The sequence below is a fragment of the Thermobia domestica genome, chromosome 17 (assembly GCF_964235325.1).
Source record: "Thermobia domestica chromosome 17, izTheDome1.hap1.1, whole genome shotgun sequence".
Classification (NCBI taxonomy): domain Eukaryota; kingdom Metazoa; phylum Arthropoda; class Insecta; order Zygentoma; family Lepismatidae; genus Thermobia; species Thermobia domestica.
In genome coordinates this window covers 173,998,088-174,018,064 of record NC_137470.1, presented here as the reverse complement: position 1 = coordinate 174,018,064, position 19,977 = coordinate 173,998,088, and the positions used below count along the sequence as shown (strand labels likewise).

At 36.4% G+C, this 19,977-nt stretch overlaps 1 protein-coding gene across 6 annotated transcripts in view; it reads right to left on the bottom strand.

Moving 5' to 3' along the window:
* LOC145674507 (uncharacterized) overlaps window positions 1–19,977 on the bottom strand; it is a 266,730-nt gene that overhangs the window by 53,491 nt on the left and 193,262 nt on the right. For 5 of the 6 annotated variants that reach the window (XM_081744660.1, XM_081744659.1, XM_081744658.1 and 2 more), the window contains one exon: window positions 5,786–6,000. In XM_081744660.1, the coding sequence (XP_081600786.1) occupies window positions 5,786–6,000 (215 nt within the window). The remainder of the gene's footprint in view (window positions 1–5,785; window positions 6,001–19,977) is intronic. The other variant, XM_081744663.1, reaches the window with a different exon arrangement.

Below are 19,977 nucleotides of genomic sequence, written 5' to 3'. Positions count from 1 at the left end.
TTAAATGGCATCGAAAGTGCTACTGTTGATCTCAGCGACCCCGAAAACTATCGATTCCACACTAATATCAGTTATTTTCGATCATTTTTATATGTTTCCCGCTTCCCCCTCCCCCAAGTTGTGGGACTGAATTCTGATTTAAACGGTATTAGAAGTGTCACTGTTCATCCCAGCAACCCCGAAAACTATGGATTCGACACTAATATCACTCATTTTTGTTCATTTTTAGATATTTTCCTCCTCCCCTAAGTTGCACCGACAAAGCGAAATGACAGAAACGATCCCAGGCCGGAACTATGTCTATGTGGCAAATTTGATCGAGATCGGGTGGGTTTCAAGAGGTACGAAGTCAGAAATATAGTCACTTTCATTTACATATACTGTATATATATTTGCCCTTTTAGACGCCCTTCCAATCACGCGCCCAGGAGACTTGCCACGCTTGCTTCTCTCTAATTGTGGCCCTGGGTTCATATTTTTCTTATACAGTACATGAATTATTATTATTATTACTACTACTACTACTACTACTACTACTACTACTACTACTACTAATAATAATAATAATAATAATAATAATAATAATAATAATAATAATAATAATAATAATAAACTTTTCCAACAAATTAAAAACTACTTATCAACTGTATGAGATTGGCAATAAACGACATATATTTTAACGCCATAAAAATACAAGAACTACGCATGATAATGCATCTTCAAGCATATCATTTCGTTCATCTTGATGTAATCTGTCGATTGATACATGTCTTATCTTTCGACAATTAAAGTTTAAGAGAAGGTCGCGCTTTTTCGCTGTTATCTCATTAACCATAATGTACACAACCATCTTCTAATCTCTCTATATATAAATGAAAAAGACTATGATATCCTGACTTCAAACCTCTTCAACCACCCGACTGATCGCGATCAAATTTTGAACATAAATGAGGTTCGAACCTGGGAAGGTCTGATATATATATATATATATATATATATATACATTAGTGTCGAGTCTATAGTTTTCGGGGTCGTTGAGATAAACAGTAACACTGTCCATGCCGTTTAAATCCAAATTCAGACCTGCAAATTCGGGGAGGGGAGGTATATAAAAATGATCGATATCAGAAAGCACTTCAGTGATAGTACAAAGTGACTAACGGAACATATTACTAATTTTCCTTATTTTAACCCAGTGAAGCGGGTAATTGACGCCAGTACTCAATATTTATTGTGCGATGGTTCCACGAATACGAGATTTTCCTGTGCTTTTAAATGTGCAGTCAGCAGCACAAGTATCTCTTCCTTCCAGACTGAAACGCCTGGACAGAGAAGATGGATCTTCTCGGCTATTGGACATGGAAGAAGTGCATGTGACGGTATAGGTAGGCTCTGCAAACAATACTCAACAACGCTTAATCTTCAAAATGACCCAGTAAGAGCTATAAGGGATGCATAATCGTTTGCCAACATTATTTCTGAATTTATCGAAGGTACAAGGCTCTTATTATTAAGTGAACGTACTATTCAAGAATTCAGAGATTAAAAATTACAACAGTGGGCCAGTTAAACTTATGATTGGTATTCAGTCTAGTCATTTTTGGCAGGTCGAAAATACAGGCACATTCATGGCAAGAAACATGAAACATGTACTTGAAAAAACACAAGTAGCTAACAGTTCCAAACGAATATATTATATTCTGAATAATCTTCAGATTGGAGATTTTATTGCTTGCGTCTAAGATAAGCAATGGTGAGTGGGTCAAGTACTTTCCCTTTCACAGGAATTTCGTGATATTACAGTGTCTTTTATGATTCTTCATAGACATGCAGCTTCCTCTAAATGGCCAGATGAAAAAAGAAAGCGCAACGTTAATTTGAAAGATGTTCTCCTGAAATTCAATCCGTCGTCTCCTACTTGTGCTTCAGCACACTACCACAAATTCCTTCCTAAAGGAGTGATGGTGATAGAAGACCTCTTTGCTTCAACATTACTTACAAATGACAGAGAAGCCAGTATGTAATAATTAACTACGCAATTGATTAATTTTTCATGCTATTTACACATACCACATAATTGTTTAAGTCAACCACTTTTTGTAAAATGTTAAATTCCATATAATATTCTAGTGTACATTTATAAACAAATATTATATCATTGCACGTTCCGAATCAGTTCTTTAAGTGATGCAAAATTAAAAAGAAAAAGGCCTATCACGCCAAAGGTAGTACCCGTAGTTTGCATACCCGGTCCCCCTGCGACACGTAATATTTCAGAACTTGGTGAAAAATACACAAACATCCCCATCTCTGTTTGCACGATTAAGATAGGGAGCAACGAAAGATCGTACAGGCAGATTTTCAGAGTTTTTAAGAATAGCCTTTTGAGGAAAATCCGTCCTAATTTCAGGCGAAAATAACGTTTCGTCATACTTTCACTCACGTTTTCTCGCCTATGTGCAATCATAGATGAGAAACAATATTATCTATAGGGATCCCAGAAAGAGTATAAAATATTGTCATTGTGTCACAATAATAAGGTTCTTCTCATATTCTCTCATACGGAAAATAAATTTTGAACTTCCTTTAAAGTTTTTACTCAATTTTCCGCTGTTTACATATTACCCTTGTTGGACTGTAATTCGTGCTTTTTATATCAGAGCCAAAATTGTACTCTCAGCACTTTTAAATAAAATCATCCAATTATCACCAGTAATTACTGAAATACGTCTCATTCAAGATTTTGCCCATTCACTCTTGTATTACAAATATTGATCTTTGTCCAAATTTTATTAGCCCATAACTCGAAGACATTTTTTTTTCTGGGAAAATCCTCTTTGCAGGTTTCATATCTCCAACAGGGCTACCATATATATATATATATATATATATATATATATATATATATATATATATATACAGGGTGATAAGAAACTATTTGAACAAACCTCGGGAGCTGATTCCTGACACCGAAAGAAAGCAAAAAAAAAAAAAAAAAAAACTCCTCTGGAACTTTGGCCAGTGAGGGATAGTTTCGGTGATATAAGGTGCCGAAAGCGTGGAAAAATGAACTTCAGAAGGCTGTAATTCAAAAGCAACAGAACATACAGAGTGCGGTTTAGAACATGACACTCGAAGTCATACCTGCTCGATTCAAAAATGTATGCTTCAAACCTCCGCAAGATGTGCGTGAGGGATTCTCCAAAAGAACGTAGAGATTACTTGCCAGGTTATATGAGATCCCTACGTTCCTTTAGGGAATCCGTCACGCTCATCTTGCGGAGGTTTGTGAGCATACATTTTACAATCGAGCAGGTATGACTTCGAGTATCATGTTCTAAACCGCACGCTTTACGTATCGTTGGTTTATTTTCCCACGCTTTCGGCACCTTATATCACCGAAACTATCCCTCCTCACTTAACAAAGTTCCGGAGGAGTTTCTTGCTTGTTTCGGTGTCAGCAATCAGCTCCCGAAGTTTGTTCAAATAGTTTCTTACCACCCTGTATATATATATATATGTTTCAATTTTGCATATACTTGCCCGAATTGAGATGGAATCGACGTGCTCTAGCCTTCGTGGGTAATGGTACCCTGGCAACACGATATTTATTCCATCAGACCTATGTTGTTGTCCCCCTCTTTTTTTATATAAAAAAAACAAACAAACAAACAGTTCGCTCCGTCGTGGTTACAATCGTCATATCTCGGCCAGTTCAAAATGCCTTTTAAACTTTGCAATTCATGTAGTAAACACCTTCCTCCTTTATTTTAAATTCCTCTTTATTTTCTAGTGTTTTCAATAGAACGAAGATATAAGAAGAAAAACTTTCAGTCCACACTTAGGATCGAACCTGGGTCTCCAAGTTAGTAGGCAGATGCCTTACTAAGTACGTTACTGTGTCTCCTTTGAATATGTAAAGGATGTGTTTTCTTGGAATATAAAAATTATTACTGTTTGCGAGAATGGTAATTGGTGAAGTATAAGGCGATGTTACTTTAATAAAATTTTAATAAAATCTCGTTGTTGAAGCGGCAGTCCATATTCCATTTCCACTCGCACACGCCGATATAAAAATAAAATTTAAAAAAAAAAAAAAAAAAAAAAAACATGGACAGCATACTAAGGAAGTTCAAAGATTTACGTGAGACATAACTAAAATGTAGGTACTAATGCATTTTTTGAAAATTTTCTTAGATTCATCCATTACTCGTCTGAAACTTTAAGACTTTTTTTTGTGCATCATACCCAAGATCTCCAACTTCTTTCTTGCTATTCTCACAATAATTTCCGTTGGATTTTAGTATGTTGTTCCTCGTAGAAGCAATATGTATCTGTCTACCTGTAGTCTACCAAGCCTCAGGTTGACATTATCTGTGTAATAATTCTGATGAAAATGGTAAGTAACGGTAGCTTTAAGTCAAGCATACAGTTTCAAAACAGAAAACGCATCTGAACGATATTTGACCACACCTAAAGAGCAATGTGCCTCTTTTACAGTGATTCATTGATATTAAGATGAAATTTTAGAAGTGCCTCCCTTATTTCCTCAAACGATAGGGTTGCTATCCCCGTTGATTCTGAGGAATCTAACCTGCTACAAGGGCTTTACGAAAGTGTACAAAGGTGAGACTTATATCAAGCAACAGACGAGACTGTAGTGAACAAAATGACACATAAAGGTTAATTCCAGTGTATAGTTTTCGAGAAAATTGCTAAAAAGTAATTTTTATAGCTCTAAAATTATATCATTCTTTGCCATTAATAACACTCAGCTTCTATTCTGCTGTATTAGATTTTTCTTGTCTGAATTGTTAATTCTTATGAAAGTACGAGGAGTGATCAGAAAGTAAAGCTGCAAAGGCTGCAGTGAAATGTGTATATATTACTTCATACTAGTAATAGAGCCAACAGATAGTACATATATGAGGTTATTTTTCAGCATAGTTTCCATATCGGTTGAGGCAATTGTCGCATCGTGGGATGAGTTTGAAGATTCCCTCCTGGCAAAAATCCTATCCTTGCGTGTTCACTCACGTTGTCACGAAGTGTTTCACCTACTCGTTTGCACACACTTCCGAACGACATTCCCAATTCTGGCATCAGATGCATAATGTAATCCTCCTGTTGTACTGAATCAGCTCCTCCAGCGAGCTGTGTTCAAATCTGTTGATGCCGTGCAGGTTCGGGTACTGCGCTTCTTGTTGGTGACGTTTCCTCTAACAGCCAGCCGCAAACTTTCGACACCATCCAACGACAAGCTGACGAGATATGTCAGCCGAATTTCAGCCGCGGTTATATGTTTCGCCCACAGAACTCGAATAGCTGAGTGGGCTTCTTCGCGAGATCAGTTTTCCAAACGAGTCACCATTTGTGTTTACATACAACTAGCGCCACAAGTGGCGGGTGGCTGAAATTGCCACCCACTCCTCATTCCTCTATAGCAGACGAAACTCCAGAAATATCGGCCCTGTAACCTTAGTTTCTGATCTTCCCTCGTATATACACTAATGTAATAGCTGGGACTAGAATTCTAAACGAGTATAATACAAACTACAGTGAAATGTCTTCCCCTCCTCCCTATGTGCTTGATAGCGCTTTAAAATGTCAATGGCAACAATAGATAACACTCACCGAGTAACAACTATGTATTTAGAACACCAATGCATTATCCAAGAATGTCATAAGCCATTCAATAAGACAGAGACGAAACAATGCAAAGCAGAGGACGTCACGCACAGAATGCACGCGCGTTACTCACTTGGCCACGAATCGCATTACTTACCCTTAGGAACTGTACCGCAAGGTTTTCCAATTCTCTGTCTATCACATTTGCAATAGGTACTGCATGATAGGGAAGAGATGAAATTTCCTCCTTTACCTCAGTAATGGTCACTGCTTCTTGAGCCAATTTTTCTTCTTCAGGTTTCTCAATGGAAGCTTCACTAAGTTTCTGACTGCTGTTTTTGTTTATCACGCCGACACAAACAATATCATCATCTGTATCAAGGAAGGAAAAGGTTAAAATTTGAAGTTAGTTGTACAAAATACCTCATTTCTCTCCCATATTAAATAATAATAATAATAATTAAAAACAAGAATTTTAGGAATGTTCCCAAAGAAATGCATCAAAAGATTGCGATTTTAGCCAATAATTAGTTTTTGGATCAGGGACAACAAAATTTGTGAATAGCCCCTAAATTTAGTTTTCGATTTTTTTTTTTTTTTTTTTTTTTTTTTTTTTTTTTTTTTTTTTTTTTACGGAATAAGGACAATATACTGAGTTAACTGATAGTTTGGGTTTGGCTACATTATACGTAGTTCTCCAGATATAAGGTCTGCAAGAAAATTTGTGTTGAAATATATTGGATCTTTTCGGCCAATTGGATCACGGGCCACAAAATTTTTGAACGGCCTCTAAATCAAGTTTTTGTATCTTTTACGGAATAAGCACATCATACAGGGTTAAGTGATAGTTGTTACTTGGCTTCACTATATAGTTCTCCAGATATAAGGCCTACAAGAAAATTTTTGCCTGAAAATATATTGGATCTTTTGATCAAAAAACTTTTTGTTTTTTCGACTGTAATGACATTCTCAGGCTAGAGGCGAAGGAAGGATTGTGTATGTATGTGTTAGTGTCTGTGTCTGTACTAACAGGTGAAGAACCTCGCAACTACCTAAACGCTTTGAATTTACAATATAGATATCATGTTCGTAGCTACTTAACAATTTCCATGTTGCCCACCAACCTATGGTTGAGGTGAACAAGAAGAAGTCTCTGTCCCAAAGAGTTATCCAAATAGTAACCTATACAAACCACGCGTGTTTCACTCTCTTGAAGCAGTTTGGTCTAACAACTTGCACGATGTCAGGTGCTGTGAATACACATACTATGGAATTCACCTACTAATTCGTTTAAGTTTCAAAACGTTTCTTTAACAATGTTTTCGAATGCTTTTTCAACAATGTACTTTTGGCTTGTGTCCATTCTCTCGTGCAAACGACCAATTTTTGCATCCACAATATGTTGCGGAGAATACTTACCAGTCCTAATTTTAAACTTACCAATATTTGTCGCAACGATACAAGTATTTGTACAGGCTAGTAGCATGTATTTCTTTTAGTGAACAGGAGCATGCATTTTCAGTCATCCAACTTTTTTCAACTTCTTCGCTAACTTCATTCTTATTTCTTAGAACTTCACCCATAAAATATTTATATCCCTATTCTCACTTCCTCTACCTTATCCCCATCAATTACAATTTTTCTGTCATCACGGTTAATATGAATCCTACTTGTCACAACTGACACTACTTTTCTATGTTTACTTCCAGGCCGATTTCCTTACATGCCGCTAACAAAATGTTATATTTTCTTGCACTCATAGTGCATTCACCTATCAAAATTTATGAAGTCCGCGTAAAGGAGAAACTGTTCAAGATCATTCAGTGCTGGTTCTCTTGTTACTACCTTTCTTTCCTTTCTTAAATTTTCAAACCAAAGATTTGTTCTACTTGACAACCAACACTCTTGACAATTGCCTGGACATTCCTTCGCAGGTGTACAAGACGTATTTTATTTCACTCCTGTTGAGACACTATCCAGTGGCCGGAAACTATTTGCACCTTACAAGAGAGCAGGTGATGTTTCAGAAGTCCAAAAACTCATTGGATCGGTAACGGGACTCTTAAGTTGGACATATGTGAAGAGAAGGTATGAATCCCAACGCTAGCATATGTTCGCCTATAGAACGCCAGTGATAATTCGGCTGTGTGACTGGACGCCTTGTCTTGACGGAGTGCCATTCAGTTGTTGTCCGATTCATATAGTTTGGGCATTTCGCTGTTGTTAGCATCCATCGAAACGTATTCCTGATAGCATGCAACATTGATATTCACACTGTTGGCAACGCAAGGTAGTTTATTATTTCCCTCTGACAAAATCCAGACATAACAATGAAACTCCGTGGATAACTTTTGGTCCACTGACTAAAAAAATTGCTTCGTCCTTAAGCATCGCCACTTCTGTACGCAATTACTCGAACCTTTCCACATTCGGCCAGATATATCCATGCCTCATATGAACCACTTACTGCAGAAAGCAAACATATCCACATTTCTTAATGATTGCAGGAGAAGCAAGAAATTGAAGAAATCTATGTTTACGATATTTCCACTATAACATGAAAACTGAAAATGTCCATTGTTATTGAGCGGACAAGTGTCATTTCGGTGCTAAACGAGCCACTGACCTATTACAAACCATTATCGTCACCAGAAAGGAAATGTGTAAATGTTGGACATGTTTGCTTTCTGCAGTAAGCGGTTCATATTCGGAAAGTACACATTTCCACCGATCTCTCGCCAGGTGGAATTAGTACAGCTTTCTACAGTTGGTTTTCCGTTGGACGATATGGCAAATTTTCAGCGAATGAACATTAAGGTTATGAACCATCTCAAGGCGTAACGTTTTGTGAATGGCATGATGGATGGTTGGTTGGGACGTATGGAACTGAGTGGCCATAACGCGCTGTGTCGGTGGATTCTTCGACGTCGTCAATGTATTAATTCTGCGCAACATCGGTGGTGTCAGCTTCACTGGGCCCCCTTTTGGATATGGTTTAGTCGGTGATACACAGTTTGGGAGCCTTCACAGTGCATAATGGAGCATTCGAATGTAAATCTATGTTTGTGGTGCTCTTTAACACTTGAAGTATTACTGATACAGGGAACAACTGAAGCACGCATCAGAAAGTGCTATAACGAAGAATATCCAAAATATATTCACTTTCGGTGCCATTAGCTTTAGCAGAACACAACTATTTTCTAGCAGGCATAAGAAACATTATCATAGATATACCCAGTGATTTATTTGTGGATTTTGTAGAAGGGGGGAATATTTATGCAAGATTGTGTTCCGTATAACACAACAACTTTAAAGTGGGGTTGGGACAACGTTATTATTAAACCTACCTACTTTGAAATTATGGTACTCGTTTGATAGGAGATCCCCCCAGTTCATCATTTTAAAAACTTTATAAAGAACAATTTTATGATAAATACGGAAAGGTACGTTAGATAAGATTTGGATAGGTAGATAGATTGCATGCGTTAGTTATCTTACTACTGCTGAGGACAAGTGTAGAGCATCCAGTAAAAGCCCTATAGTTGCATTGCAACCTGCATACCTTGTCATAACAAGTGTCACACTCCTACGTAAAACGATTTTGCTATGAGAAATAATTCTTTAGTCTGTTCTAATTTGGTCCTTAAAGACTAGATTCCCCACCTGAACAATAAATACAACAAAAGGTAAGAGTTTACTTTGGGCAGAACAGTGATAGGTGCACATATACTTGAGCCTAATTTTATTAAATAGAAGGGAAAAGACGCTACTAAATGTCATTCCTCATTATCATAAATAAGTTTTAGTATCATTTTGCTCCTTGTACTTAATAAAATTAGATTCAGGGGTGTGTGCACCTATCAATGTTCTGCTGAAAGTAAACTTTTGGCCAACAAAACATACTGGCATTAAAATGAATCCAGAATTGAACAAAGACAGGGTTAAGCTGAAGCGTGATTTACGGCATGCTATCTAACACTGTCTTTAGAAATTAACAATACTTTCACACCGTACCTCACTTTAGAATAGTGTAGCAATACGAGGTTGTTTACATCGGATACCGTCTTTTTCCCAGTTGTTTGTTGGTAGTAGCATGATGTCCATTTTTTTATCCAGCTGATGTCATACTTTTCTGCATTGAACGAGGTAATATCTGGTCCATTAACGTTTATGAAAAGAATAAATTCGAGAGTTTTTACAGATAAATGGTTTCTAGTATAAGTATGCTGGAAGTTTAAGCTGGAAGAGCCGCTCTCACACTCTGCAGAAGAAACTGGAAGAACACTGATTTCCATGTTAAGATTTTGTAGATTTGGGCCAGTATTAGGTTTCATCTTATGCTCTCGAAATTCCTGCAGAATTTTGGCTGAATCATCAGAGGAAAATTTTAATTCTTTTATTTTTTTATTTAATTTTTGAAATTTGCATTACTTCTTTGTCGCCGATTAACTTTCTTGCAGACAATTCTCGCCAATTGGATTGTAACAAAATCTCGGTTCCACTGAATAGTTCGATCGTATGCTATTTGCTGGACCCTTGCAATCTTATTTTCTGGTACTTCTCAAGAGAATTGCCTAAGGGTTTTGCCAGTGAGATTCCACAAAACTGACTAGTTTCTTCAAACTGACGTAATTGTTCCATGGACATGCCGCCTTTTTCTTTCAACGTTTCCAGAACATTTACAGTTTTTCAATTTTGCTTATTACCTGTACAAGGGATGCAGACCTTTCTTGTAGAAACAGGCTAAGGATATGTAGAGGTTTCAGTGAATCTCGATCATGGACATTTCATAAACAAAATTCCACTTAATGAGTTTTACGTACAGATCTGAAAATATTGCACGCTGCTGAAAGCTTCTCTGCAAATTTGTAAAGCTTCTCGAAAGTGTTCCACTAGCGCAGTGTAGGACTTCCGCAATGCTTCTACTGAACGGTATGAAGAGCCTAACCACAGTACATCAAAAACTTTAGTAATATTAGAGAGGCGAATACTTAGCTCTCCTGATATTAATTCGATTTCTCTCCTGTTCGTCGGGGACATTGATTAAACAGTGTGGAATCGCTCTACAAGGCTTTGAAAATGAGCCATATCTGAAATGGTATTTACAACGTTGTGAACAGCCAGTTCCAGCTTATAACTCATGCAGTGAAACACGAATAAGTTAGTGTCTAATTCTCTCTGGAGTAAAAGAAACAGCACAATTTATTTCGCCTTGCATCTTATTTGCGCCATCAATACAAACTGCTATAAGCAGTGTTCGAAATGGAAAAAAGCAGAGGCGCTATGTTTTACTATGATTTTGACTCAACATACCGGCTATTTAAATATTGTTTTGAGCACTGAAAAACAGAGACGGTATGTCCTAATTACTGAAAAACCAGAGGCGATATGGCGTACCACCGCATACCGTCTCACTTCGACCCATGGCTATAAGTCTTTCCCCTAATATCATTTTGGAAAAATTCATACTTTCACATATTTTAACTATGGAATCACAAACTTCTCTGCCTGTTGTTACCTATAACTCAAATAAACCTAAAAGTATGTTGCTACCCACCTGATTAACTACAGTACGGATATACACAATGAGAACAGATTTATGAGACACAGTGGAGGATTCGTCCATCATTAGCGCGAAGGATTCATCGGAATTCGCATGATACTTGGTCATTTTTCTTTCATTTCTGTAGCTACAAAGTCAATAATATTTGAACACGTAACATTAGAGTAGAGAACTTGTTGAGGTTCATTCCATTTATTTCTTACTATTTAATAAGATGCACGGTAAACGACAAACGATTTTGGGTAATAACATAGGCAGTTGTAAATATCACAGTTGTCTTTTTGACATGAATTTCATTCACAATTAACACGAAAGCTTCTTACTTTCTTACTTTGTGTACCGGAATAACTTGCATTTTAATTGTCAGAAGCTTTTCCTTTATTAAAATATAGTATAATATCCATTTCCTTATGTTCTTTTTAAGGTGCTTGTCAATTAAGAAACTACCAATTCACACCTGCAATGATTGCTCACTAATAACTGAAAATGTTCTATTATTATTATTATTATTATTATTATTATTATTATTATTATTATTATTATTATTATTATTGTTGTTGTTGTTGTTGTTGTTGTTGTTGTGCTACTCAGAAGAAGTATGATAATCAGTGGTATCAGCTGCAAGATTTTTCTTCGGGAAACAATTCTATAAACAAGACCAGCATAGCTCGCGACAATAAACATACTAAAAAAGTAAAGAATTGTTACTAAAATATGGAGTTGAATTATTGTACTTTGAAACAGATTGTATAGCCTAAGAAAGGTGGAAAATATCTTCCCAGGCTGGGAAGATTGAATTAAACCTAGAGACAGGGAAACCAAAACTTAGAAGGGGGGAAATTCCCAGGCTTCCCTGGCTACAAATAAATCCCTGGATATACCACATTGACTTGACAGAACGTTGGCAGAAGGAATTCCACTCCTATGACTGCAAAGTTCTCTCGCTTAGCAACAGCTGAACCCTTGTTGGCTCAGCGTGTGGGTGTGAGCTTTAGTTCGCAATTTTGCAACGGATCAAGACATTTTGGCAGCACTATACCTTAATGATGTAACTTTTACGCTCTCGATGCGTACCGGGGCCAAACCTATTGCATTTCATCTATATGGAAACCTATCAACCTCTGTATTAAAGAGTTCATACTGTAATTTAAATTGACGTGGTAATTTTATTTCTGCAACTTCCCATTGTGCGTGCTACCGATTTCATTGGTATACGTGATACACATTTGTCATGATAAGATACTATGAAGTACTAATTACAGGTACTAAACAAGATCAATTATTATATATGCTAATCTCCTTATGCATATTTTAGACACGAGTTTACCTATTATTGACATTTACATGTTCATCGCCTCTGAAACGCGTTTAACGCTACAAAAAAAAACACTTACATTTAGTCTACTGCTTTATCAAAATTTGAGATTTGCTAATTTTTAATAGAACTTAAAACAAAAACTACTGTCTCTTCAAATTACAGAGTACCACAAACAGAAAGATAAGAAACATTTGGTAGCGCGATATCGCTAGTAAGTTTTAGCTTTATCTTTTAACTAGCGTTTGGCTAGCTGGGCGCTTTGCCCCCAAACCCCACGTTTGCTCGGCCTACGCCTCGCATCTCATATGTGTAAAGGAATCTGTGTGTTTGTGTTGCGTCTCACATTGAAAACTGATGTAATTGATTTATTATCAATTTATTAATTTCATGTATATTCGTTTTACCAGCAAACCACAATGTAGGCTACCTATTTTTGTTTGTGTTGTTCGTTTTGTGAGTTTTAGTGCATTTTTTGTAAAGAACAGAAACCTTTCACTATATTACGCTGTGAGATATAAACGTGTTGTGGACTAGTGCTCTAAAGAGCCGCTAACCAACTAAATTATTTTTCCCTAAATCAGCATTTTACAATTGTAATGTAATTTATGTAATTATTGTTATTGTTTTATAATTAAATCACAAAAAACACCATCCTAACTCCTCCTACAACCTTTTCCACACCTTTTGTGACGTCTGGTACTCGCTTCTAGGCTCACTTGTAATAGTTGCCGAGCCTTCGGCCCAAGCTTAAATACAACCAAAACCTTCCGCTTTAGAAGAAGTCGCAATAAAAAAATATATAAAAAAAAAAGGATGGAATGGAATGGAATCTTTGGGTTTTACGTTCCGTGGTTATGCCAGTTAGGCTAAATAAGACGGTGGTGATGAATAATGGATGAAATGGTAGAATGAAGAAAGTGGGAGGAAACGGGAGAACCCCGAGGAAGCCCACGCATGCGGTGTTTGTCCACCACAAAGTTCACTTGGCGGGCGCTGGGATCGAACCAGAGACTCCAAGCACAAAAAAAAAAAAAAAAAAAAAAAAAAAAAAACAGGGTGCAGACAGAGTTGCTGTTAAACTCCCACCTGTTAACCGGAGCTTAACTTACAAGGGACATCGCCCAATTGTCCGGCTCCGATTTCAATGAAATTTTTCTAGCTGATAGAGGACATATATGTATTATTTATGATGACAGAAATTTTTGCCATGGTGCATGTTTTCTATTTTTTTAAATAATTTTTAAGAGTTGTGATGTGGTTATTAGAGATTACTGCAGAAGTCCCTTACTAACCTTTGTAAACGAAGAGTTAATGAAAGAACAACCATGCAGATAAATATAAGGCCTAGGGGAAGTTGTATGGTAGGTATGACCTTGACGGCAGCCATTTTGAAATCCGCCATTTGGAATTAAGGTCCAGTTTTTGAAATTGGAATAGGGTAATTTGATTCATAATTTCGGGCTAGAATTTAATCAGGAAGACAACGGTAAAGATAGTTTTGAGATACACCTATTTAGGAAAAGGTTACAGGCATTTAATTGTTCACTTACTACATGCGAAAATCCCTTACCTCCGCTTCTAACCTGCGTATTAATGATAATAATTGCATAAAAGCTTCGGTAATACATATTATGCCTAGAGGGAAGTGATACAGTAAGGGTATCCTTGACGGCAGCCATATTGAAATCCGCTATTTTGAATTAAAGTGAAGTTTGAAAAATGAAAACCATAGCATGTGACACCTCATTTTAATAGCAAATTTTCCCGAAAAGCCAATGATATGCTTATTTTTGTTCTATAGTTAAGCAGCAAGAATTTAGGACTGCTTCTAATGTGCAGCAAAGGTCCATTATTCGATCTTTCAAATTGGCAACACTCCTAATTTTCACAGCAAGTTTTAAGATTTCAACTGGCACTTAGCAATTATTGCCATGGCTCATATTTTCAAAATTTATTACATTTTTTAAGAATTGCGATTTGTCAGTTCGTGAATAGTGTTGGGATAAGCATCCAGTAATCTTTCTGAATTTTGAAGACTTGCAATGTAATTATTTATTTTAGACGAGAATACATGAAGAACCTATGGACCTATGTGACGTAAAGAAATACAAAGGAAATTATAACAAATTGGTGTTATACGAACACAAAATTATCAAGGAAAGTAGCCTACATGTTGCGCAAACGACAAACAATAAAATATTTTTTAATAAATACAACTTTAAAAGAACAGCAGCAATGATAGAAAATATCAAAGAGGCATAATATGACTATTCCTAAAACATTCTTTGTACCATGAACATAATATGAAAACAGGTAACTTGTTTATAAAGAGGGTAACTTAATTGAGTTCCCGATTAATACTGATTATAAATCTTACAAACATGAATCATCGACAACAATTGCTAGAAAAAAATGACTTTTTTTGTTTGACTAGCTAAAAAAAAATGCCATAGAAAATATACAATACATAAATAAATAAATACATAAATAAATAAATAATACAATAAAGGAATAAATATAAAACAAAACAAAAGACCCTTGATTTACCCAACAATCATATTTCGTTTTCCTTTTTGAAGTGAATTTTCATTTGATTTTTTCGTCTCATCTACTATACAAGCTACGTCTTCGGTATTACCTGAATGCAAAGTTGGAGTTGTTTCGTTGTGCGATGATTCATGTCAGCAAACGAGTTTTTGAAGGGCAGGTATAGGAAATAAATAATTACATGGCAAGTCTTCAAAATTCAGAAAGATTGCTAGATGCTTATCCTAACTACTCATGAACTGACAAATCGCAACTCTTAAAAAAGTATAATAAATTTAGAAATCATGAGCCATGGCAACAATTGCAAACTGCCAGTTGGAATCTTAAAACATGCGGTGAAAATTAGGAGTATTGCCAATTTGAAAGATCGAATAATGGACGTTTGGTGCACATTAGAAGCAGTCGTAAATTCATACTGGTTAACTATAGAACAAAAATAAGCATACCATTGGATTTTGGGGAAAATTTGCTATTAAAATGAGGTGTCACATGCTATGGTTTTCATTTTTCAAACTTCACTTTAATTCAAAATAGCGGATTTCAATATGGCTGCCGTCAAGGATACCCTTACTGTATCACATCTCTCTAGGCAAAATATGTATTACCGAAGCTAATATCCACTTACTACCATTACTATGCGGGTTAGAAGCGGAGGTAAGGGACTTTCGCACATAGTAAGTGAACAATTAAATGCCTGTAACTTTTCCCTAAATAGGCGTATCTCAAAACTAGCTTCACCATTGTCTTCCTGATTAAGTTCTAGCCCGACATTATGTATCATATTACCCTATTCCCATTTTAAAAACTTGACCTTAATTCAAAATGGCGGATTTCAAGATGGCTGCCGTCAAGGTCATACCTACCATACAACTTCCCCTAGGCCTTATATGTATCTACATGGTTGTTCTTTCATTAACGCTCCGTTTACAAAGGTTGGTAAGGGACTTCTGCAGTGATCTCTAATAATCACATCACAACTCTTAAAAGTTATTTAAAAAAAAATAGAAAACATGCACCATGGCAAAAATTTCTGTCATCACAAACAATACATATATGTCCTCCATTAGCTAGAAAAAATTCATTGAAATCGGAGCCGGACAATTGGGTGATGTTCCTTGTTAGAAAAAAAACCTCACCAACACCAAAAAAACCTAAACCAGCACAAAAACCAGAGGAGCCAAGCCAGTGAAAGCCAGCATCAGAGCCCAGACGTCAAAATAAAGATATTCTTTTCTAAATCCTAACCTCTTTCCCACACCCAGTCTCTCTCGGTTTATTTTATTTTATTTTTAACCTACTTCTTCATTTCACAAAATTGTGCATTCTCTTCAAAGGACAGCCGTCCGAACCTAATACCTATCTTAAGCTAGTATTCCCATTTATTTTTCCGACGGCTTGTGTGAAGGTGGAATTTCCGTTGTTATTTTCCTTCCCCTTTCACACCCTTTTTATGGTGGATTTGCTGGGCATCGATTCCAGTACCTCGTAATTGCCATCTAACGATAACGTAAAATAACAATAACCGTGCAGAATAACAATGTGGTAACGACACAAAACAACTGTAACGAACACGTTCAATTATACTCGTGTTAGCTGCGCCTACGGTCTTGAACCTCTTAAACCTTAATTTCTACCGAATTTCAAGTTTCTTTTCCTATTTCAAATATCTAAAAGATACGATTTTGTAACCCAAGATAACGCCCATTTAAATAATGTGGAGGTTTTTCATTTCCCCTTTAGACCCCTAAAAACTGAAAATATTCAGCTTCGGCAATTTTCTTGCCGGCTGGTCCGAAAAGGCTACAATCATGTTTAATTTTATCATTCTAATTCTGCCGGAAGTACTCAAAATTTTAGGGTGTAGATGTCCCATATAAATAACATCGGAGAGGTTTTCCAGTTTCTCCTTAAACCACTCTAAATTTGGAAATTTTTATTTATAGTAATTTTGTTAAATAACCCTACAGAACACGTACAAATATACCTAATTTCATTTTTTTTTTTAATTCTAATTCCAAGCACCTAAAATATGAGATTATAGGTAAAAAAGAAAGTCCATTTATATATCATGGGGAATTTCTTCATTCACCCTTTACACAACTAAAAATTTTTAAAAAAATCACTTTTGGCAATTTTCCTGTAGGTTAGTCCTCAAAAGCTGATATCAAGCCAAATTTTAACTTTCCACATCAACTGAAAGTACCTGTTATTTTATATCAGTAAGTAACTTCATGTAGTTTTACATATAGTTACGATAGTGGTAATTTGGTTATAAAAAAAACGCTAAGCTAAATCCGACAACCACTGGAAAGATCTTTGTAAAAGCCTTTTAGATAAACCAAGAAGAAAGTCACAAAGTAACATTGAAACTAATAATTCCAATATTTGGATTTTCCACGAGTGTACAATTGAGGCTGTTTCGTCTTGAAAAGGAATCATGAAAGTGAGAGTCTAATGGAAAAACTAATCCGCCACAAAAGTTCTGTCTCAGATCATATCTTAGGGAGCTTAGTCTAATATACAGTAACGAAGGAAGAATGAGGTAAGCTGTTGTTCGGACAGGTAATCGCTACTGGGTTGTTCTCATAACGAACTTTTTGGAACTACGGCATTGCATCCTAGGAACATTTTTCGTCAAGCTAGGGTGTGTGGACAAAACACCTACAGATAAGGTCGTGATACACTCAAATTTGTGTCTTGTAATAGTGATAGAATATACTAATCCTACCCTAACTATATATAAAACTGTATGAACAGACATAAAATAACGGGATTGCAGCTTCTCGGGATTAACCCAGGAGTAAAAGTAAGGACGATCCCGTCCTCCTACCTCCAAAAATCATGTACGGCGTACCCCAGTTCCTAAAATATTACAATGGCCAAAGATAGGCAGGGGAGACGGCGTGATATCATGCCGCTACCTACCGTCCCCCTACATTTTCAGATCCACTTTTACCCCTGGATTAACCCAAGGGAAAATTGCCGAAAGTGAATACTTTTAATTTTTATGGGGTCCAAAGAGAGAATGAAGAAATTACCTATGGTATTTAAACGGGCCGGTTTTGGGCCTGTAATCTCATATTTTATGTACTTGGAATAAAAACTCGAAACCCGGTATGCCTGTACGTTTTCGTTAGCGTTACCTACGCAAGTCACCAAACTAAAAAAAAAAAAAATCAATTTTAGTAGTTTTATGAGGAACTGAAATTTTTTTCCCATGTGATTTACATGGGACATCTACGGCCACAAATGTTTACACGCTTCCTGTAGGGGGTACAATGATTAAATTTGACATGATTGTAGCCTTCCGGGACTAATCCACAGAAAAATTGCCAAAAGTGAATATTTTTACTTTTTAAGAGGTCCAAAGAGGATATGGGGAAATTCCCTTTTATTTAAATGGGCGTTTCTCTGGGATACAAAATCTTACTTCAGATAGTTCAAATAGGAAAAGAAACTTGAAATTCCCCAGAATTGTTGCTTTAAGAAACTAATAAGTATAGAAATAATTCCTTTATCAACCTTCAGCCCTCTTCGCTGTTACAATGGTTTGTGTGCGCGCTTTGGGTGCTCGGTGTCCCCGCTTCGATTCCCGATGGGAGAGCACTGAAATTCGAACTGAACATGGAATTTTGAATCAATCTTCAACTGTAGGTCAACGTCTCATGTAGCCTCGGTGCTGAAAAGGGATGCTAAACGTCAGCAAACCGATCTCGATCAAATTTTCAACATAGATGAAGTTCGAGCCTAACATGGTTTTTATGATTTCGCTTTGACGGAGCAATGTATGGAAGCCGAAGGAGTGGGAGATATATATAAATATGAAAGTGACTACGCTTGTGACTTTAATAACTCTTGAATCACAAGACCGAACTCGATCAAATTTTCAACATAGATGAGGTTTGGGTCGATATTAATGCAGATATAAATGATCAATATTAGGTCAGAATCCATAGTTTTCGGGGTCGCAGAGGAACAGTGACACTTTCGATCCCTTTAAATCCAAATTCAGCCTTTGAGTCCAAAATAAAACGTATTCTCCGCGTACGAAGAACGGGTGTTCTGCTAGTAACTTATGTATCTCTATGTAACTTATGTATTAGAAATCATATTTTATTACATATGAACAAACCTAAAAAAAAAAAAAAAAAAAAAAAATCATGAAAGTCAGGAATACACAGAAAGCATACCATAATGTACATGAAGACATTCTGAAAGTAAAAGTAAAAAAATAAAATAAAATAAAACACTCTGTGGTTTGACTTAGGTAGCCTTCACACGAGGATCCTGTGAGCCGCTCGCGTGAACTGCAGCTGCTAGCTTTACACTGTCTTAAATGTATGCCTTTACACGTGCGCTTCGGTGCAAGTGAGCCGCGGCTCTGAGTTATTATGAAGATCACCCTGCTAGTAGCTGGCTCGAACGGACTGCTGACGGGGAAGAAAATAACACGCAGTTTTATGAGAGCATTCAGAGCACTCCACACGTGAGCATAAACTCAGCTGGAATGGAGAAAAGTGTACGAAAATTTGATGTTGAAAATTTTCTCATTTTGGTGTTACTCTGACGAAATGCACATTCTTCACTATTACAGTTCGTCAAACAAAAATATAGATATCCCGAAGTAATTGAAAAATTTTCTTTCATCTCTCAGTTTAGAAAACAGGCTGTAAAAACAACATTCTTCTAGTCTTGATCGACTTACAGGATGAATCTACATTGCTCTATATCTTCTTTTTCTCTTTTCTTGCAATTTATCGCTAAGATTGAAGCTGCAGCTTCTTCTGGTTCTAGCATAGCTGCCATTTTGGTATCACGATCTTTTGAAAATGAAATGAAATCTTTTGAGTTTTACGTCCCACGGTTATGCCGGTTAGGCTAAAGGTGACTGACGGTGATAATGAGAAATGAATGAAATGGT